At 38.0% G+C, this 23,511-nt stretch overlaps 1 protein-coding gene across 15 annotated transcripts in view; it reads right to left on the bottom strand.

The window, feature by feature from the left end:
* Nucleotides 1-551: 551 nt before the first annotated feature.
* LOC137237505 (serine-rich adhesin for platelets) overlaps nt 552-23,511 on the bottom strand; it is a 242,022-nt gene continuing 219,062 nt past the window's right edge. For 11 of the 15 annotated variants that reach the window (XM_067761190.1, XM_067761187.1, XM_067761189.1 and 8 more), the window contains 4 exons: nt 15,992-19,189; nt 13,962-14,120; nt 13,115-13,443; nt 552-1,696 (listed from right to left, as the gene is read on the bottom strand). In XM_067761190.1, coding sequence (XP_067617291.1) covers nt 1,429-1,696; nt 13,115-13,443; nt 13,962-14,120; nt 15,992-19,189 — 3,954 coding nt within the window. In that variant the 3' untranslated portion in view covers nt 552-1,428. Of the gene's footprint in view, nt 1,697-9,443; nt 9,706-10,405; nt 10,583-13,114; nt 13,444-13,961; nt 14,121-15,991; nt 19,190-23,511 lie in introns of all 15 variants that reach the window. The other 4 variants (XR_010948974.1, XR_010948973.1, XR_010948975.1 and 1 more) reach the window with 4 other exon arrangements.

The raw sequence follows: 23,511 nt of genomic DNA, 5'->3' as shown, positions 1-23,511 counted from the left end.
ATACACGCGCATGGGCTATGAGAGAAGCTATAAAATCATGCATCTGAGTTATAGCTGAGAAATTTATAGCTGATAACTAACTAGTAAATTCTAGAAATAGAAAAATAAAATAAAAAATAAATGTAAGGCACGATAACCTCCGAAGAGATCTTAGGCCGAGCGTCTCTTCCAATTTGCGTCGTGCTCCTCTTGATTTTCCCTACAAATTGGCCGGACGGGACCTACATGATTTTATGCCGACTCCGAACGGCATCTGCAAGGCAGATGAGTTTTCACTTAGAGCTTTTCATGGCAGAAATACACCCGGAGCGCTTGCCAAACACTGCCGAGGGGCGACCCCGCTTAGAAAAATTTTCTTCTAATTGAAAAACCTTATTTCTAAAATTTTTGATGTTGCTTTGCCCGGGGTTTGAACCCAGGGCATCCGGTGTGGTAGGCGGAGCACGCTACCATCACACCACGGTGGCCGCCAGAAATAGAAATAGAAGCGCCTAGAAATATGTCAACGAGGAAACCAAACAGTGTAAAAAGCAGCAACAGTTGAGGCCCGACAATCAATTTGATTTAAGCAAGCTATCAGTTGCGAAGAATAAGTGTTATTGTGAAGTACTTTAATAAAGGCCATTTTGCATTATTGAAAAGTGGAGTTATTTATTCAACAGTTTAGAGATTCGAACGTTAGTAGAAGGTTGCAAATAAGAGGAATTGCACAAATTCGTTACAATTCTTTAAATTTGTTAACATTTGCCTATACTGCTTGTCGAATGGTGTTGTAACCCATATAAATTTGCTAAAGTTTTACTTCACATTGTGAGTGAATTATATAATAATCATAACTTATTTTATATTTATTTATTTATTTTAAATGGGTAATAATAGACACTTGCTAAACCATAAATCTATAATAAAATATATAGTCACATTTCTAACATAAATGAAATAAATTTGCCACGCAATAATAACTACTTGTTTACATATTGTGTATTATATTATTACATACTAATTGTTTTTTTTTAACTGAAGTTTTTTTTACTTTACTTACTTTTTTCAATGCAAGTAATTATTCGTGTAGACTCGTATTTGATTGATTACGAAATAGTATGTTTGAATGTACTCATACATACATATGTATATCTCACTCTATTAATACATACACATTTAAGCAGATTGATTTTATCTATAATTTAAATATTAATAAACTTTTAATTAAATTGTAATTAACTTTTAAGGTTACGTTTCAATAACACTTCGATTGTCAGTTTCAAATTTCAAATAGATTTTTTTATTTTTATATTTTCATAATTTTAAATTTTACATACCCGAATAACATGCATTAACTAACATTTTGCTTACATAATTTAAACATCATTATGTACCTTAAAGGTGATGATGGGGTATATGGTCTCTACTGGGAAGAGGTGTTTAAATTCAGGAAGTTTGTGGTTCAATTGGGAGTAGTTGTTGTTGTTGTTGTTGCAGCTGTTGTTGATTTTGAATTGCAATTGTAGATTGGCTATGCGCAGACGCAATTGAATTGCGTGGCGTTGTTGCTGCTTCAGTAGCGAGTTGTTGTTGTTGGTGTTGTTGCTGCTGCTGTTGTTGTTGCTGTTGCAGATGTTGCTGTTGCTGCTGTTGTTGTTCTTGTACACGATGCGTTTTCATATGTGCACTTCTGCTCTTCACTTTATTAAAAACTCTGCGCATGCGCGTTGTAGCAATATCATAAATAAAAGATACAATTTAAAAGACTTTTGTTAAATGTTATCATTAAAAATACATATTTATAGAACACACACAAATATACAAACTAAAAGTTATAAGGCTATTTATGCATGAATTTTATGTAAAAAAACCCAAAATTATTTGGCGTAGGCATTTAAGCAGCTCAAAGCTAATGCAACGACAAACAATGAATGACCAAGAATGAAGCATATTTATAGGCGGGTGTTGAGTGTGTGTTAAGAAGCAGAGTTAAAAGTAAAAATAAAGAAAAAGAGGATAAAGTAGTAAAAAAAAGTATTTTACACGTTTGATCAGATGCAGGTACAACTAAAATAATAAAAAATTTTTAAAGCTCCACTATTAAGAAATATATGTTTTTGAGGGTTGAAAAACAATTGCATCGATATATTTCATCGTACAGAATATTAGACATGCAACAGGAATCGTAACCGTTATAGTTTTTATAATAAAAGTCGAATTTAATTCTTATTTTTTACTTAAAAATATAAATAAATACCTCTGAAAAGATTAAGGCTAAGCTTCTTTTCCAATTTTCATCGTGCTCCTTGTTAATTTTTCCTACAAATTAGTTGGTGGATCCCCTACATGTTATATACCGACTCCAAACGGCATCTGCATGGCTTATGAATTTACACTAAGAAGCTGTTCATGGCAGAAATACAGTCGGAGTGTTTGCAAAATCACCGTCGAGGGGCCACCGCGCTTAGAAAAACATTTCTAATTGAAATTTTTTTTTTGCCCGAGACTTGCACCCAGGACTTTTGGTGCGGTAGGCGGAACACGCTACCCCCACATCGGATAATATGTATTTTGATAAGCCAGATAGACTCATATTGCTATACATAATTTTTTTTTTTATTGATTAGAGAAAAATTAAAAGCTTTGCACACGGCGATGGTTACTAGGACATATTTCTAAATTTCACTTCTTCATCAGCTAGCTTTCTGGGTGCTGAGCTTTGAACTCAAAACCAAGTGCATTCATACAGCTGTTTTGGCAGATGCCTCCATCCGTTCGGCTATTTGTATGCCACGCTGCGCGCTTTATAATTTGTCTGTATTATACACAATTTGGTAAAAATACATTATAGATATATTTTTAGTCACAAATTGTGGGGAATATTTTTAGGCTCGTTCCCCAGAACCGATAAAATATGCTGTCTCCTGCTGCGGGTCGCATTTCTCCGCACTTGCTCGACAGGAGTCATAATAAATGGCTGCGTTTACAGGGTTAATAGCAGTCGGTGGCCTTTATGCGACGAAAACGATAATTTAAGGCCAACGAAAGTTATAGTTCCGGCCGAAATTTCCTTACTATTTTTTAAATATTTGAAACTAACCTGAAGTGAATTTCCATCGGTAAGATCACGAGTTGTGGTGAAGATACCGCAATTCAGCGCTAATATGAGGCAATTGGAAACCGCCGAACACACGAACCAGTTATACGTGCTGGAGTCATATACAACATTTTGAAAATTTTTCGAGCTTGAAGAATTGCATATAATTATAATCTCCCCTGCTTAAGTTGGGAGGATGAGAAAGGAGAGTAGTTTATTTTTCCCTTCCTTTGTCTTTTGGAGGTAAACTTAAGTGATCGATCGCTTCTAATCAAATGGAAACGTAAGTGGTATAATAGGAGGTACGTGTAATTTGTCGAGAAGCTGTATGAAAAGACATTGTCATAGTTCAACGACTAGGCCATGTTGTGCTAGTGGATGAAGATTAACCGATGGATGAAGAAGATAGTCTGATTGAAATATTACTATGCAAGCTGAAGAAAGGGATGGCAACTATTTCTTTGGAAGGACCAAATGGAGAACAATCTAAGACCCAAACAACATTTGACAAGGGATAACAGAAAATCGTTCTAATATAATCAATTCTCCACCCTGTCGAAAAATCAACACAAAAAAACGAATACCTTGGAATCTATAATTTGCGCTAAGTGGCTAAATCAGAGGTGGTCATCCCGGCTTGTTATGCGGGCTGCACAGTCACAGCGTGGCTAAATGCCTCCGAGAGCAATCGAAAATATAGGCTCAGATATTGCTTACGTCGTTTAAGCATTTAAGCAAACTCGCATTGGCATTTACTGTCCAAATTATATTTCCTTCCAAGATTTTAAGATAATTCCGCTAAGCTCTGAAGTTTTTTGAAAAAAATTGTTTATATTCTATTCTTCTAACTCTTATTTTTCGTTCAGTTCCATTCACATATGCACAGGTAATTCTCAAACTTGTTTTGAAATGTTTTAAGTATAAATTCAGATTGCATCATCAAATAAGAAGAATTTTTCAATAAAAGAAATATATGAAAAAATGCATATTATGCATATTATGCATTTTTTCTAATCTTTTGGAATTTTAATAATAGTTTGTTATTAATATTTTTTATTAATGACAAAAAAGTTATTTATTAATAAAAAAAAAAATAAAATAAATGGTACCTTCCCACTAGAGGTTTACACCGATCACTTTATCGGCGGCGGCGGCGTAGAGTCTATTATATGCCGGCGGCGGCGGCGTGGGGGCGGTGTTCTTAGTTTAAAGAGCTTGATTTTTTCTATTTAAAAAAATAATATTTAAGAAAATTTTTGGTTGTATGTATCTAAGGAAATCAAATTGAAAATTGGCAACCACGCTACTGTTGGCAACCATAATTTCGAAATAGTAAAAGACTTCGTTTATTTGGGAACCAGCATCAACACTAGCAACAACATCAGCACTGAAATCCAGCGAAGAATCAATCTTGCCAATAAATGCTACTTTGGACTAGGTAGGCAATTGAAAAGTAAAGTCCTCTCTCGGCGAGCGAAAATCATACTCTACAAGTCACTTATCGTACCCGTCCTGCTATATGGAGCAGAAGCATGGACCATGACAACAGCAGATGAAGCGGCTTTGGGAGTGTTCGAGAGAAAAGTTCTTCGAAAGATTTATGGACCTCTACTCGTTGGCGATGGCGAGTACCAAAGAAGATTTAATGATGAGCTGTACGATCTATACGCAGACATCAACATAGTCCAGCGAATTAAACCGCAGCGGCTGCGGTGGCTAGGCCATGTTATGCGAATGAAAGATGATGATCCGGCCAAGAAAGTGTTTCCATCGGAACCCGCCTATGGAAGCAGAGGTAGAGGCGGCCCCCACTCCGTTGGAAGGACCAGGTGGAAAACGATTTAAACTCCCTTGGTGTGACCAATTGGCGCCGGTTGGCGGAGCAAAGGAGTAACTGGCGCGCCTTGTTGGACGGCTATAACCGTTTAGACGGTTAAGCGCCAATTATGTAAGAAAGTAAGTAAGGAAATCAACGTGTTGGCCATTTCGGAAAGATCCGGGGGTTTTGCCTCAAGATCTCGCATACCGTTCAAAAAGTTTCAGGAGTAACTCTTTACGGAAGGATTGTCCCTCGTTCACCTACTCCAGACAGACTTCGAATCTAACACCGGTCTTTGGAGTTGGTACTGCTGCGTCTGGTGAAGAGAAATAGAGATACATATAATGGTCACACTTTTGTCTGTATATCTCGTGCAAAAGTTTGACCTGACACAGGGCGAATCCAGTTTTTTCGAGCTAAAGTCCCCGATGTGCGAACAGTAGCAATCCCGACCACCAGTCGCTACCGCGCCTCCTGATCCTGAGAAACACCTTGACACGTTAGGGAGTGACTATTTGGCCAAGAATGCCGCCCTCGAAATCATAAGCAGTCTAAGTGGATGTCATTGCGTAACTCTTGGGTGAAAATCGTATAATCCTCGGCGCATCTACATAATTAAAATTTTACAATGTAGACTAAAGTTTGTAGACGTTTATGTTCACAACATTGATTTCAATAGTCTTCGTTAAATCAAAACGATATTTTAGAATGAAAGTCCACCGATTTTAAGTTGAAAGAGGTTAACTGCTGTTTTCCGGCTTTATGATATAAGAGCTCATTGTGGATGGCCGCGTAGCTTAAATTTTCAGACTAGTTCGACTGTCCACGACGTTGGGGTAGTAGCATACACGGTCATTAGTTCGACTGTCTTGGGAAAGCTTTCGCTTCACCACTTTGAGTGTTCTCGCGAAGGACAAAGCCTCACCTGGTAACTATATGATCCTACGTATTCACATTTGTAAAAGGAGCCGTAACGGGTAGGTTATATTTAAACTTGGTTGACAGGCTATAATCAATGTGATTCACTCCAAGGTACTAGTTTTGGATAGGGCCGCCAACTTTAGGAAAAGTCAAAACGGGAGACTTTGGTGTTGAAGGAAGAAGTGTGAAAATGAAAATTAACATTTCAGACGCTATTGTATAGTTTGGCAAATAAACAACAGATTTTCGAATGTAAGCTTAAGTGATTTTTCAAACCCTTCTTATACGTACATACATAAATCTTCAACGTAAGTATAAGGTGGGAATCATTCAAAGGAGTGTTTAAACCCCTGAATCCTACTAAAGGATTTTGCATCACTGATTTCGCTTATTCTTACAGCCAATCGCAATATAAAATTTTAAAAAAAATCGGCACCTGTTTTGGGTAATTTGCTTTTTTTAACAACTGAAGGACAATTTGAAAACATGTTCGCCTTCGGTCATTTTATTTGAATTCATTGTTCATTATTAATTTTTTGACAAAATATGCAAAGTGAGCATATAAATTTATTATAAAACTTTTTTTTAGTGTTTTTTTTTTAATATCTTGGTGAATTGGGTGATGCGAAGTCCGTGTTAAAGTGACATCGAAAGCGCTTGTTTTTTTTAAATAACTTTTGAACAGTTAGAACAAGTTAAATTTCGCCATTAGTTTCATATAACTGGCAGTGATACGCATCCCTTGATACCCTTTTCGACCATATCCGCCCAATTTTCGACATGAGCAATACATGGCCTATACAGTCTTAAACGAGTAGAAAATATAGTAACGCGCCGGACGCCTCCGCCGCCGCGCCGATATTTTTGACATTCGGCGGCGGCGTGCGAAAAACGATCAAAATCGGCGGCGGCGGCGGCGGCGTTTATCGGCGGCGTATATCTCTACTTCCCACTCCCACCAATGATCAAGCACAAACCGTTCTTGAATTGAGACCGAAAACTGTTAAATCGACCATAAATTGTTCTCGAAGCGTGAGAACGAAAATTCTTAAATCAAACCCAAGAAGTGCTTGAAAGGAGCATAGAAGGTTCACACATAAATACCAAAGTGTTCTTAAAATAAGCGCATCGGTCACGAGTTAAGAAAAAACGTAATTAGCAGACTTTTGTCAACGAATGTTCTTAATTGTGAACTTGTTTCGTTCGTTTTAGAACGATTTTTTCTCTGAGTGTTGTCGACTTCGAGTGTAAATCTGACCCAGACAAACTTATTTTATATTTACATGCGTTATATATTGGATCTTTTTGTAATAATATCTTGTCAATAAATAAATGAAATTAAATTAATTTTACATCTTGGTACAGTAGGGATATCACATCACCCAGGCAAAATGGTAACATCATACGGTAACTGCTAACAAAGTAAGCAGACTTTATATTGAGTTAACTTGCTTTGATTTCAATGAAAAATAAAGTGGTTTTATGCCTTGCGGGATAATATTTTCTTTTTTTTGCACAAACCTGCTAGTGCTTTATGTGGACGATATATTAAATCACACAAGGTGAATGTATTGAATTAAGCCGCTATTTGATCAAACGTGCAATGTTATAATGTAGTGTCTTAAAGCGCTTCATATATCTCTTTGTGAACGTGAACGTGGAGCTGTGGTGAATTGATGAAACCCTGTAGGGAAAATCTGTAATTCAAAACTGGTGCCTTTCTAGAACATTCTGAACCCCTACTAGTTCGCCCTCAACCTCTATTAAATTCTTTCAATTGGCGAATGTCCTATTCGGTGGAAATTGTCCTACCTGATTTACTTTTTCTGTTGTTCCGAGCTAAATAAAAATTTCCACTTTTTTCTAGTGTGCTTCAGCTTCAACGTAAATTGTAATTCAGAACAGTCAATTGTTCTTCAGAATAATAAATTGTGCTTCAGAAGCTGTAAAATGTACTTCAGAATAGTCAGTTATACTTCAGATACGAAAAATTGTATTTCCCTAAAATGTAAATCGTCCTCCAGTAAACGTAAAAAGTGTGATCGGTTTGCGCTCCACTGAACAGCATTCTTTTATTCTGGAGTACATTATAAGCTTCTTGAAGCGCCACTAACAATAAGTGGTTTCTGAAGTTCAATTAAACTTTTATGAAACACATTTTACGACATCGGAAGTACAATTTATTATTCTGAATTGAAATTTACTGAAATGCATATTACTTTCATTTGTTCATTTTACGACTTCTGAAGTACAAATTTACCACTTCTGAATTACAAATGATTATTCTGAAGTTCACTTTACCGTTTCTGAACAACATTTTATGTTTCTGGTACTTTAGCAATGCTGAAAAATGTGAAGTTGGTTTATTGGTACCTTTTCGTTAGTTCCAAACAAGTGTTAAATTTACAGTTGCTATTTTTTCTTATCCCCTTTTTCGAAGGTTCCAAACCACTCCATTAATATTTGCATTGGAAATATCAGCTTTCCTTTATTAAGATGGCTCTGATCAGTTGGTATCTTTCTGAATTGCCGGTCTTCGGGCGTTGTTGTTTGGTTTGGCAGCTGTCAATAATATGCTCATTCAAGAATAACCCTGGATCCATCTGGCCTGTATTGGGCTACGCGTTACAAATTATTTACGCGTAGAAGCCCTTTCACAAGTATATGCGCATGTGTGTGCGTGTACAGGATTCCATAAAAAATCTGTTGAATTTTTGGCGATAAAATTTCATTGTTGGAAACCGTTTCCCGCCAATTTGCTTACCTAGGCATACTCAAAGCCAGTAGTTAGTTAATACCGAACTAGTACTTATTTGTTACTTTAGCTCTATCACTAGGTATTGACTTCCCTACAGGGAATGTACATACACAAGGGTGCAGTATTCCATCAAAATTCGTTTGCTCGAACATGCACCGCTGCAATTTGACTTCATTGCGATTGCGAATGCACACATTACAGTGTGAGTATGAAAAATTTGGCATTTCGAAAGATATTTTAATTTTCCTTCGTTATTTGCAAAAAGGTGTATGAAGTTCTTTAGGACTTATGTAGGTATATGCATGAATTTTTTGTATGTATGTATGAAGGAATATAAATATATATGTACGCAAAATGAAATGGACGATACACGTCGATAAGAACTACAAAATCTAGATATGAATTGCATTTCATTTTAATCAAAATAAATTTTTCACAAGACATGCACGAGATGTACTTATCAGCGACCATTTATTTGTTAAAGGAGTAAATTATTTTGTTAGTTTTTGCAGTTATTGGTTAATGTTAATTTTTGATGAGAGGATCGTCCTTAAACGTCTTGATTTGCACCTATAAATAAATATTTGAATGAAATAGCTGTGACCTCATGCGCAACCGCTTAAGTTAGTTGATAAAACAATGTATGTTTACTGTTGTACACTTGTGTGAGAAACTTATGCATTACTAATTCATAAGAACCCAATACAGTAGTCAATTGTAAAGAAAAAAGTTTGGTTTAAGAAAATGGTCATTTAAATATAAATTTAAAGACTTTGTGAAAACAATTTTGCAAGTATTCCAAGTAAAAAACCGCAAGCATTTTCAGTGAAATGTCTTATTATATTACTTATTTTTTAGAATATAACCTGTTTTAGCTGTTGGTTCGTAATGGGCTGCGACTTTTGAAGCTGCTTCCTTTCATTTCTTCGAAAATTTGCACACAATATAAAATGGCGCCCAACGTGGGGCCGACTAATGTAACTCTGATCTGTGGTTACTACTTGGGTTTCTTGAAAATACCAACTGCAGTCCTACCATGTTGATGATGTAGCGGTTGAAAACGGATACAGTATCCCCAAATATCCACATCCGAATAGTTTCTTATTAATGGAGTTAATATTTCTACGCCTTTTTGTAAGTTGAATTAAATTAGTATTCCTCTACACATCGGGGTTTTTAAAATTAAAACGTGATCTGAGATGCTTGAAGGGTTGCGTTAATCAATTTATATTAGTAAGCTTGTATGTATTATTAATCTACATTCATATGAGGGAATTTAAATTCTTGTTTATGATTTATGTAGGTACGAGCGAGGCATATTTACATTTTTGAATTTTTGTTTTTGCTTTGGGTGGGTGTTTTAGGTAAAAAAAAATGCAATGATCTATTATAAAATTGTGTTAATCAAATAATGCTTGAAGCAATTGAGCGCAAAGTGTCAATATAATTATTTTAGTTATAAGTCTAAGTTAAAATATTTTGGAGGGGATATAGAGGGGAGTTTTACTTATTTAGCAAAAAAAAAAATGTTAATAAAATTTTCTTTGACGTTAGTGTTGTTATTAAGTGGATAAGGAAATGTTAAAGATATAATGGTTTAAAAAATGGAATTATCGTATCATAAGTAATACAAAATATATATATAGATATTTATTATCGGCATGTGTGAGAGAGAGAGACAGCAGATAGAGAGAGGAATTTTGAAATGAATTGTATCATATAAGTAATTGGATAATCAAATATCTATTTTTTTTTTTAATTGTAATTTTAAATTGAAAATGGAAATGAAAGACTTAAATTGTTTAGCAAAGAAACAAACACCACTTACAATTTTACGTTTCGGTTGAATGTGGCGCTGAAAGTGACATGCCGGTTGCAGCGACTGTTGCTGCTTAAGAGAGCGAGCTAGCACTTTTAAAATGGGCGCGCTTGCGCGTGCGCGTCGTTATACAACAGCGTGGTGGGGAGAGGTGTCAACTCGCAATTCAATTTGTGATTTTTGTTTCTGCGCGTTTTAGATATTTGCAAAATTTTGTTTTCATATTTTTATTGCATTTATTTTTTGTTATAAATAGCATTGTTATAATTATTTCGAGTAAGTTTTTTTTTTTATATTCAATTGATGTACGTTGTTTGATAAGCAGAGATATTTTTTATATCATTATCAAATTTAAGTTATGATTGTTTGTTTATTTATAAATTTTTTTTAAATTATTATATTTAGTTTGATTTTTTGTATTTTGAATAATTTTTGTTTGTTTTTAAACATGAAACAATACAATACAACAACAATAACAACAATTATTATTATCTTATATATCATTTAAATAAATTTTAATAATATATGTTTGGATGAATAAAAAGATATGGGAGTAAGTTCGTGTAGTGAGAATATATCAACAAAAGAAAAAAAAAGAAATTAGTAATTAATTATAGAGAAAATTTAGCCAACGCACAAGTCGACAGCTGTTTTGATTCTACATTGCAATCTCTTCTAAGTATTTTCTAATACTTTAATACTGTCGAATAATAAAACTGGCGGCGTCGATTTCGAAAAAGTGGCGAATTTCGAAAAAACTATCAATTTTGTCAAAGTAATTGTAAAGCTTTTTCGATTTCAAAGATGGCTTTATCAAAATCTGTAACTTTTTCGAAGTTAAGTGCTTTTTCAAAATCGGTTTCTTTTATTAAATCGATTACATTTTCGGAATCGGTTACTCTTCCGGAACCAGTTACTTTATCCAAATTGATAAATATTTTCGAAGTTAGTGTCCGTTTGAAAGCAGAGCATTGTTTTTAAATCGACTACTTTTTTTAAATTGTTAAATTTTTCAAAATCGGTTTCTTTTGCCAAATGTTTAATCTTTTCGATTCAGTTCGGTAACTTTTCCAAAATTGGTAATATTTGCGAACTAAGCAAAATAAACTACTTTTCAAAAATTTGTAACTTTTTCGAAATCCGCTTCTTTTACGAAATTTCTAATATTTTTGATGTCAGTTACTCTTTAAAAATTGGTAACTTTTTCAGAATAAGCTACTTTTAGAGAATGGCTACTTTTTTCATATCAGTGATTTCGTTCCAAATCAGGAACTCGTGCGAAGTCATCAGTTTGTGAAATAGGTAACTTTTTCTAAAACCGCTCAATTTTTCGAAACAGCTTAGCTTATAGAAATAAGCACCGTTTTCCGAAATTATGTTTCAGTAACTTCTCCAGATCGGCTATTTTTCGAAATTGATTCGTTTCCGAAACCAGCAGTCGTAATCGAATACTTCTTACGAACCAGCATCTTTTTCAAAATCGATAACTTTTTCGGAATCGCTTTCACATACTAAATTGTTTACCTATTTGAATTTACTAACTTTTTCGATATCAGTTGCTTTTTCGGAACTTTTTGAATCTGCTTAACTTGGAGAAATCAGTTCCTTTTCCGTGATCCGATACAATTTTCTTGAACGGATTAGTTTGGATAAACTATTAATTTAAGTATTCATACTGGATAACTTTTCGAAATCAGTAACTCCAAACCTACTAATTTTCCAAATCTTTTTTAACAGCAATTTTTTCAACATCGAATACTTTTTTGGAACTAGTATATTTTTCGAAATCGACCTCATAACTTAAAGTTTTTTAAAACGTTAACTTTTCGAAATCTGTTAATTTTTCGAAATTAGGCAAGTTTTTGAAATATATATCTTTTTCGATTTCAGTCACAGTTTCAAATCTGTTTAGTTTTTAAGAACTTGTTACTTTTTCGAATCCAGTCACATTTTAAAGTTGTTAACTCCTTCTTTTTTGAAAAACATTAGGTTTTGCAAACCAGCTTCTTACTTTTCGAAATCAATTACTTTTCGAAATTGGTAACTTTTTCGAAATGGGTTGCTTTCGAAATCCACTTTCGAATATTTTTTCGAATTATTTTTTCGAAACGAAAATTTTTCGATACCGGTTACTTTTGCGAAATCAAATTTTAAATTTTTCAAACTTGGAGACGTGGGTTTTTCAGTAAAGTTGACATTTTTGGAACCTTTTCTTTTCCGGTAATACCACCCAAAACGGTTCCGAAACGGTCACTAAATTATCGAGATGATTTAGAATCATCTAGAAACTAATCTCAAGTAATCGCAATCCCAATCAATTTAATCCAAACTTATGATGAAACTATATAAAATAATTCAGATATCATTCCGAAAAGATTCTGAATAGATACCGAGTGAATCCTGTCAATAATGCTGCCTTGAAAACATAGCACAGCTAAAAACTCAGTCATTAACGACTCATTACAACAATACCAAATAGCCGCAGTTTAATACCGTAAATTTTAAACGAAAATATGAACAAAGAAAAATATGTTCTAAAAACGAAAACACATTTAAATTACTGTATTCATGTTGATATAAATGTATGTATGTGTATGATAAACATTTGTAGCATATTTTTACGGTAACGATAACGGTAGCGTTTACGTTTACGTTTACGAGAATACAAAATGACAGTAAGGAGTTGATAGTTAGAAAGAGAGAGGATGGGGGTCTTACTTGCCGCACACCTTGCAGGGAAATTCGGTGATGTCCTTATTAGCTGTGTTAGCTCCACTTGGATTAGCATCTTTAACCAAAATGTTGCCTGTACCTGTGGTCAGGTTACCAGTTTGTGATGTACCATTGATGTTAGGTTGAACAATGTTTGTCGTACCACCCATTGAAGAGCTGTTTATAGTATTAGTCGTGTTGCTTGTAGCATTGTTGTTGTTGTTGTGATTATGATGATTGTTATTATTATTGTTGTTGTTATTGTGATTATTAGCATTTCTGCCATACGTATGAATGCGAGTGTGGCCATGCAGGGCAGCTTTTGAGGTGAAGCTCTGTGGAATAGGCGGTAATGGTGCAATATATATACAAACATACATACGTACAAATTTGGGCGCTATGCGTTTTTAGGGAGGAAGAGATAAGCGTAAAAAGTATGTATAATAGGGCGCATATGTTTTTACAATTTTGTTCTTCATAGCGTAACACTCTCTATGTAAAAACTTAAGTTTTAACTTTTCGTGAAAATATCAAAGAATATCATCCTTTCAGCTCACAGCCATCGCGACACGTTAGCGGCCGTTTCACGTAGTGAAATCAAAATTTTTTTATGACCCACTGATCTTGCCTAAGGATCGGTACTTTGCTTTGTAGGGTAACAAAAATTTGTCTTCATACAAATAAGGCGCACCCTAATGTACATACTTATTTATTCGTAAGTTTCGCGATGTACTTAAAACGTAATAAAGTTTGTCTAATAGAGCTAGAGAGAACCTTCAGAGCGTTAAAGCGCAAATATTTGCTTTAAGTAGGACTCTTTGAGTGTTTGGTGACTAAAAAAAGATCAACTTACCGCAGAGCAGTCAGGAACTTCGCACACATATGGCTTGGGATCATTGGCTGGTGGCGGTGGTGGTGTTTCTGTCTTCAAATGGGACAATTTATAGTCGACGCAGAGTTTTTTCCAGAAGTAATACATTTGAACGCACTCGCCGGTCGTTTTGGAGCCCAACTGTGTCGACAAAAATAAAAACATATTATTTTAAGTAAATTATGTCATGTGTTATCATCACACTTACAACATTTAATGGGAGGGAGATGGAAGTGGGAAAGGGAGGAGAGAAGGTGAAGGAGAGAGCGATCGTGAGAAAGAGGGGAGTAGAGGGAGAGGAAGTGGGAGAGGGAGAAAGAAAGTGGGCGGAAAAGGAAGAAGGAGAGGGAGGAGATTGAGACAGAGGAGAAGAGATGGATAGTAGCGGAGACTAAGATGGAGATTGTTATGGAAATAGATATAAAAAATAAGATGGGGAGGAAAAAAAGGGTGAGTGAGAACAGGGAAAATGGACTTTCCCCTGAAGAGTAAGTTCTGAACAACGTTTTTCAGTTGGTAGTTGCCCACATAGCGATGTACTGCGACCTTTACTAAGACCTTTTGATCTCAATATCTCTGTTAATTACATTTAGAGAAATCGTAGATTGAAGCGTTCAGTACAGTACCTACATAGTAACAGAGTCTGTAGGTCCTCTCTACCTAGTATCTAAAAGATAGTCGTTTTGCCAGAAGTAAAAATAGTTGCATTCCCTTCGGCTAGGCAGTGAAACCAGTGTTGCTTGTTGAACTGCTTGGTTGGGAGAATTATTCGGCTCTAGGCCTAGAGCCACGGAAATATGGGCACTGGTATTTGCTCAGAGATTTTTCACTCTCCTTAAGTATAAGGTTGCCGATCTATTACAGCGGACGTCGGTTGTTGGCTACTATTTTGGAATCATACATCAGTGTCAATTTACTGTAACAGTCAAACAGCGATCAAAGCCCTTGATGCCAGGAATATTACATCGAAAGTGACTACTGATTGCGGAATATTTCAATTGGAATTAGGCACCACACCATTGAAGTAGTTTTCAAGTCCCAGTGGTGTATTGAGAAATGCAATAAACCAGTGGAAGACAAAATCTCTACTTCTGGGTGCGTGCAACCAGTGGCTCGGGTCTCCCTGTTTTGAGTTGTGTTACTCAAATTCTAGGTGTCTCGAAAAAATTGTACCTCTAGGCTACTGCCTGACTGGCGTACCCGGTACGCCCACGTTAATCCCAATGAATAACATCTGTCAAAGCTGTAAGGATGAGGAGTAGACATAGAATATTAATCAGAAGATTTAAGGATGAGCTGTACGAGCTATACGCAGACATCAACATAGTCCCAGCGAATTAAAAAGCAGCGGCTGCGCTGTGCGAATGAGCCAACCCCCCTAACTATCTCACTTTAATATAACTCTCCATCAATATCAGTTATATGGGGAGCAATCAATACGTTATATGTACTAGGCCGACTACTTGAAATACTAGGGGACCAGTATACATCCGAACAGACAAAATAGATCATCCTTCAATAAATTGAGTTAGTCGTTGATTTCGGTTGTATTTGTATAAACTCGTAAATCTCAACGGGCCTATAAACTATTCGCAAAACGTATTTGACAATGTCGGGAATTAAATTTTTGGTCCAAACTATCCACTCAGATCTGAGAAAAAAGTTTCTTAATTGATGGAGAACAATGAAATGTGGACACACTACACGCCAAATCTGTAAGGCCATAACGTGTAACTCGAATAACATCACATATGCCCAAATGAATGAAAAGAAAGATAGCTCGTCCGCCAGCCCGCATAAACTGAGACGTGGCCCTTGAAGACGGAATTCAGCGAAGAGTGCTTGCACCTCAACGATTTTTGCTTTGACTTTGTTCAACTGCCTTTGGAACTGAAAAAACCGCAATTCGGGGCTGTCAACATAGCATGTGTCCGCAGATTTTGGGTTTTAGAAGATTTATGGAAAATCTAAAACAACGAATTTTGAGAAATGAATAAAGTTTAATATCTTACCTCTAACGAAATACGCCCAAAGTCTTTGCCATGTCGTTCCAATCCCTTCAAGAACACTTCCAATTCCGTAGCGGACCATTTCATCTGGAATGCATTTGATTGTGTTTGTAAGAGTGTCAATACCGCTGCAGCCATATTTCCGCGCGCCTTCAGCAATGTTACTAACGCCACCTCCTCTGAATGACTACCCAACGGAACAGCTGATGATTTGCTCAGGTCAATGTAGCGCATTAAAATTTTGTCATCGGTTTGTACGGTGGGATCCCATAACAATTCTGCACCGATTGGCTCTTCAACATCAAAATATGAATTAGTTTTGTACAAATCACCATCGGTGGCAGCATCACTACCAACACTTTGCATACGCTCACGACAAGTCGGTATTTGAGCTTGATATGCAGAGCCTAAATTCACCTTTGATTCATCAGAAAAATCCACCAATCCTACTGAATCATCGAAATCATCATCGAAACTTTCAAAACCCAATAAACCCGAGCTCAATTGCTTACGTGCACTACAGTACAAGCCAATACCTTTACGATCAGGATTTAGTATAGGCGCCGGTGTATAATGCGTACGTGAGGGCTTACGAAGTTTGGAACGATACGGCGACAGCGGATGATATTTGGCAAAACTTTGTAAGTTGCTGGGATCATTTAAACTATGCGGACGCAGTCGACGTTTCAATATGGAATTGGTTTGGTTGGACAAGGGTTGTAGCGTGGAGATGACTGTAGCTGCGGCTGGTGGCATGCATAAAGAAGAGGCGGCGGTTGCGCTGTTGCTGGTGCTCGTTGTATTGCATGTGTTGTGTTGCAGCGTTAGCAACGAGTTGTTGGAATTATTTGAATTGCTGGCAAAATAAATATTTGTATCGGCATTTAGTGCACCATTAATAGACAAAAGACCTGATTGTCCGCTTATATGTATCTCCTGTTTGTCTGTGGAACCAGTGAAGACAAGCTGTTGATGCAATATGCCGCTGCCTCCAACTCCACCGCTACAATCAAGTGTTGCTGCATGTTGCATCGATGTGTTGACCTCTATGAATTGTTGTTGTTGGTTTTGTACTTGTGGCAGATGCTGTAGATTGTACTGCAGTGTCGCATTATTGCAATTGACATCGCTAACTTGCTGTTGTTGCATTCCAACTACTACTTGATTGCCTACATATGTTGCGACAGCAGTCGTCTGTTGTTGTTGTTGTTGTTGTTGCTGCAATTGGTTCTCCATATTCTGTGCGTAGTGTAGCTGTTGTGTAGTTTGCGGAATTTGTGGTGTAGCTGCAAGCGGTTGTGATTGATTTTGTTGTTGCTGTGGCTGTGGCAGCTGCTGTGCTTGTTGTTGTTGTTGCTGTAACTGCTGTGCAGACTGCTGCTGCTGCAGCTGCACTTGCTGTGTAGTTTGTATAACTTGTCCGCGCTGTTGTGCGAAATCGCGTGGCGATGAAGACAATAGCGGATCATCTGAGTTTGGCATCATCTGCGATTGCAAACCCAAACCTGGCAAATAATACAAATCGATGATATTCTCGCCAGTTTGTTGTTCACAATTAAGATTGATACTCTCATCTGGTAGCACATCACGCAGCACCTCTTTAACTTCATCAGCAGTGCCAATAGTACCGGTGAAAAAAGATTCCGGCAAAGGTGATGTTGCATTTCGCGAATCATTCAAGAATTCTTGATCCTCATCCAGGAATGCCAAATTACTTTCAGCAAAATCACGTAAATCACACTCAGTGTCATCATCTTGTGTGCTATTTAAGAGGTCTTCAACTTTAATAGAACCATCAAATGCGCTCTCTTCCAACACTGTTTTCAGTTTTAATATCTTCTCGCTATCAGTTAGCTCAGACTGTTGATTGTCATCACCCTTGAAGAATGTCACTTCAGTACCCGGCTGAGTTAAGAACTCCGCGTCACATTTTTCGTTGTTAAAAAATGTATTCGCCACCTCGGCATACTGTTGCCCATCCTCCACATATGGCGAAGATTGTGTCATATTTTCATGACTGGAGGGCGGTGTGGGATACGCAAGTGGGGAATTTATTGGTGAGGACATTGTACCCAATTGATGCGTTTGTTGCGCGCGCATATTTGTCACAGCCTGTATTTGGGCACTATTTTGCATTATGAGCTCTTTGGAATAGAATTGTTGGAACGTGGGTAGTGTGTTGGGGGGTATGTTTGATCCATTACTTTCAGTTTCCAGCTTAAAAAAATCTGTCTGTATACAAGTTTCGCTAATCGGATTTTGTTCACCTTCAGCGATATCGACACTTGCCACAGTCTCAAATTGTTCGGAATGTTCGCCTTTTAATTGTTGTTGCGCGTCATCATTTAGTAATTGCATCGTATCCACTGTCTGCAATAGCATATCCGTGTCAGCGACATTATAAACTTCGGCGGCATCATCAAAAAAGCCTGACGCGTCACTGCTATAAGTCACCGTATAAACATCACCACTCATATTGCTGTCACTGTTCTGTGATATGGTAAGTGAGAGTGGCGTTGTATCGCTCAACGCTATGCTGGCTGGTGTAGAGGCCCGCGCACCGTTAGCGCTAGATTTTGTCATGCGCGTCGGCAAGACCTGCACATCGGATGGTATAATAACTGTACGATTATTATTTGTGATTATTTGCCGCGTACTGCCATTGCCATTGCACAGATTTGTAATTGTGTTTGTACTATTTAGCGATTTTTTGGCAGTGACAGCGATGCGTGTGCCACGCTTTAGTAACTCAATTAATGTTGAGTCTTTTGCATCGGTCGATGTTCCTTTGGTAGTCGTTGTATTTGTTTTTGCTGCTGCTGTTTTTAATGTTGGCGGGTTAATCACGGCGTTACATGCCTGGTGTGACGTATTCAAGTTTACGCCCGCACCAAGGTTAATTGTCTTTTGTAGTTTTGGTGCGAATATCTCAATACCTTGCGACATACCAATTTGTTGTAAGCCAAAGGTACCACTACCATAATTTCTAATTTTTGTTGCAGCAGGTAGCATATTTGTTGTAGTTGTGGTGGTGGGCGAGTTTTCATTTGTAGAATTATTGTTACTACTGCCACCAATGCTGCTATTACCGTTATTATTTTGGGATTTGGGACTGAGGAAACTTTCTAGATCGCTAATCGATCGTCGGATTGTGGATGTGCTGGATACGCTACTGGGTGGTGCAGGAACTACGAAGGCACCCTAAAAGATGAAACGAGAATACGTGGCTGATTGAAATTATCTCTTACAAAATTTACTATAGATGTATGTACGTATGTAGTAGTAAGTATAAGGAATGATGCAATTGTTGGCATTCGCGTTCGTATATTGAGTCGGTGTGTAAAAGGATTATCGGTTTATTATCGCCGATTTATCATCTTGTTTTTGGTATCTTATTCGTTTGCTATCGACGGACTACCTGTTTGTTGTTGTCATTTGTTATCAACAACAACTTTATGTTAGGGGCGATGAATCGATAACAAATCGATAAAAAGCAAAAAACAAACCAATAGCGCCTATAATTTATCAATGAAACACCAGTAAAGCTGATATCTATAACAAACCGTTATAAATTTGATAAAAAACTGAAGACAAATCGATAACAAACCGATTGTTTGTCGGTAACTCATATAGTCTCGAAATTTTTTCAAAAAAGTTCATCGGTCTGTACACAAAAACGAGCTGATGATCTTCCGATAACAATACGATAGTTATAAACAGATAATATATCGATAACTTTTTTTTATTGATAACAAACCGATTATAGTAGATAATAAGCCAATGACAACTCGTCAACAAAAAATAAAACTGATAAAAAAACCAATAGCAAACCAAAAGCTTGTCGATATCTCTATATGTCCTTAAATTGTACTGAAATGGGCTTAAACTATTTCGAAAATGACTTCAAAAAATACGATAACGCTTTGATAACAATTCGATAACAATTCGATAATAAACGTTGTACTAATGCTGGCGCCGATAGCAACAAGTTTCGATAACAGTTTGATAGCACGCCGATAACATATCAATAAAAATAATTTAACGTTTTTATCGATAGCAAACTGAAATGGCCCAAAAGATATTCGATATGATCCCGATCACACTTTGATAAAAAGGTAATTACGATTGGGTAACTCGTCGATAACGTTGCTACCGATAACGATCTTATAAAAAATAATGTAAAAAATAATTCGTCGATACCTCATATAGTTCGTTAAAGATATTAAATGGCTCTTAAGTTCTCCATCATGGTTGCAAAAAAGTCACAAAGCAGTTCTCAAACGGTCTCGAACTAATCTCGAATAGCTCCTGAAGTAGACAAGATATCTGGGCTGATCCTGAAGAAGGATTGAGAAGGAGCTTTTATAACAAGGTGACTCCTTTCGCGCGATTTTTTAACTGGACTCTGACGAAACAAACCTGGCCAGCGAAACAAACCCTCTTTGCTGCCCTGGCCAGTAAAAAGAGGGAGCAAAATGAGATGTTATGATAAATGAGACAAAGTGCGTGCTGTCATAAATGGATTCGCCATACATTTCGGCCACCGTGGTGTGATGGTAGCGTGCTCCGCCTATCACACCGTATGCCCTGGGTTCGCACCCCGGGCAGGTAGGTAGGTTGAACTGGCCGGTCCATGAGGACCTCACATAGACTGATTGAGTCCGTAGTGTTACCAGAAGTTTGTTTTAACGACCAAACTGAAAAACCCTATCAAAAACCAGGACCTATGTTATAAAATAACTCCGTCCTCTTGGCAAATACTAGAAGCTTCCTAGGACTTAAGCCACTTGCTGCTTCTAGATCTGACAGCTGTATCACTCCTAATAGCTGGAGTCTTAGCCTGGCAAGTGCAGGGCACGAGCACAGAACGTGCTCGATCGTTTCCTCCTCCAACCCGCACTTCCTACACCTGCTATCACTGACCAAGCCTAATTTAAAGGCATGTGACGCCAGAAGGCAGTGTCCAGTCAGAATACCCGTCATGAGTCTACAGTCCTCTCTTTTTAATGATAGAAGCAACTGTGTTAGTCTAAGGTTGTAAGACCTACACATAATCTTCGACACTTTACAGCCCCGCGCTTGAACCCACGCCTTTTCTGCTTGGTGGATCATGTGCACCTCTCGCCTTCGCTTAATCTCGCCCAATCTAATTGGGACGTCTACGGAGCAAGCTTCAAGGGATGCGCCCTTTTTAGCTAATTCGTCCGCTTTTTCATTCCCATCTATTCCCATATGCCCTGGGACCCAATATAGATGTATGCTTCTCCCTGTCCCGATTCTCTCCAGAGACTGCTTACACTCTAACACGCATTTAGATGCTGTGCTATGCGAGATTATTGCCTTAATTGCTGCTTAACTGTCAATATAAAAGTTAACACGGTTGCAGCTTAAGCTATTCTCTTCCAGGGTTTCTACTGCTTTGGTTACGGCTAATATTTCCGCTTGGAAAACGCTACAGTAATCCGGCAGCCTGTAGGATCTGCTTAATTCCGGATCAGCGCAGTATACCGCAGACCCTACTCCTTCCACTATTTTGGAACCATCGGTGTACACATGTATCGCCTCGTCCGCCATTTGCGCACACTTGCGCCAACCGTCCACCTCTATTGTGGCCTTGAGATCTCCCTCAAAGTGCAGGTAGGGAATCATGTAGTCTGTTCGTCTTGTGACTGAGGACGCTATACTACTATGGCCATATGGTCGGCGCTCAAGCTGCCCCGAAGCATCGAGCCTGGTTGCGGTCGTTAACGCTTTGTTCTTTGCTACCAGGTCTACAGGTGGAATGTGCAGAATGGCATACAGTGCAGCCGTCGGGGTTGTTTTCAGGGCTCCCGTAATGCAAAGCATCGATAGTCTGCATACCCCCTCTAATTTTTTGAGGTATGTTGTTTTTTGTGTGGCTTTCCACCAAACAAGAACTCCATAGTATAGAATAGGGCTTACAATCGCTGTAAAAACCCAATGAGAAAGAGAGGGCGATAGGCCCCACGTACACCCCAGCATTCTTTTACATGCATAGAGTGCCGTTGAGGCCTTCTTGACCCTCTCCTCCACGTTGAGCTTCCATGACAGCTTACTGTCTAGGATGATTCCTAGATATTTTGTGCAAGGTTTCTCCTGTAAGGTCACCGCTCCTAACTTAGGCCTGGTCCAATTTGGGACCTTGTACCTCTTTGTAAACAAGACCATATCCGTCTTCTCCGCATTGACTTTCAGCCCGACATTACATGCCCAGGTATGAATATCACGAAGCGCCCGATCCATCAAAGAACTAATCGTTGGAAGGCATTTTCCACTTATGACAATTGCAACGTCATCTGCGTAAGCCGTAAGTTTTACGGGTCCCTCATCGAATTGCCTGAGCAGTTGGTTGATGACCAGTGTCCACAGCAGAGGTGATAGCACCCCCCCTGCGGCGTGCCCCTGTCCACTGATTTCGTGGCCTCGTACAATCCCCATTGTGATGTAATCTTTCTGCAATTTAACATGCAGCCGATCCATCTGATTAAGGCAGGATGTACTTTAATGTAATTAAGACCATCCATAATCGCCCATTTTGCAACATTATTGAAAGCCCCGGCAATGTCCAAGAAGACTCCTAGAGCATACTCCTTATATTCCAAGGATTTCTCTATGCTTATTACCACCCTATGCAATGCGGTGTCTACCGACTTGCCTTTGGTGTACGCATGCTGTGTTGTGGAGAGCAGCTTTTCATCCACGTTGGACTTTATGTACACATCTATCAGCCTCTCAAAGGTTTTGAGCAGAAATGATGTTAAGCTAATGGGTCTATAGTCTTTGGGATACACGTGACCGATCTTCCCCGCCTTTGGTAGAAAAGCTACACGAGCAGTTCTCCAAGAGTGCGGTACATGATTCAGTCTTATGCACCCATCGAATATTATTTTAAGCCATTCCACGACCGCCCTACTTGAGACTTGTAGCATGGCCGGGAATATACCATCTGGGCCCGGCGATTTAAACTTAGAAAACGTCTTCACTGCCCACTCGATCTTGGTATCGGTCACCAAGCCCGGCACCACTAGCTCCGTGATCGAAGTGTGAGTGATGTCTGCTGGTTCTTCTAAACCGTCTCCCGATGGGAAATGTGTATCGAGAAGCACCTCAAGGGATTCCTCACTATCACGTGACCATTCCCCGTTCTCTTTCTTTATTAGTCCCTGGACTATGTTTCCCTTTGCTAGGACTTTTTTCAACCGTGCTGTTTCACTGGAGCATTCTATGTCCGTACAGAAACTTTTCCATGAGTTTCTCTTCGCCCTGGTAATTTCACGCTTGTAGATCCTCAGTAGATCCCTGTACTCGTCCCGACACGCTTCGCTTTCCGCGGTCTTTGCGAGTTTAAACATTTCTTTTACCTGTCTTCTTAGAAGACTCAGCTCATTGCTCCACCATGGCGGCTTTGCTTTTCCTCTGAATCTTCTTAGAGGGCAAGCTTTGTTATACGCAGTCATAAGCGTCCTTGTTAGGAATTCATTCGACTCCTCCAGTTCCTCTAC

The sequence above is a fragment of the Eurosta solidaginis genome, chromosome 1 (genome assembly GCF_040869045.1).
Source record: "Eurosta solidaginis isolate ZX-2024a chromosome 1, ASM4086904v1, whole genome shotgun sequence".
NCBI classification, from domain to species: Eukaryota; Metazoa; Arthropoda; class Insecta; order Diptera; family Tephritidae; genus Eurosta; species Eurosta solidaginis.
This window is presented reverse-complemented; position numbering and strand designations above follow the sequence as displayed.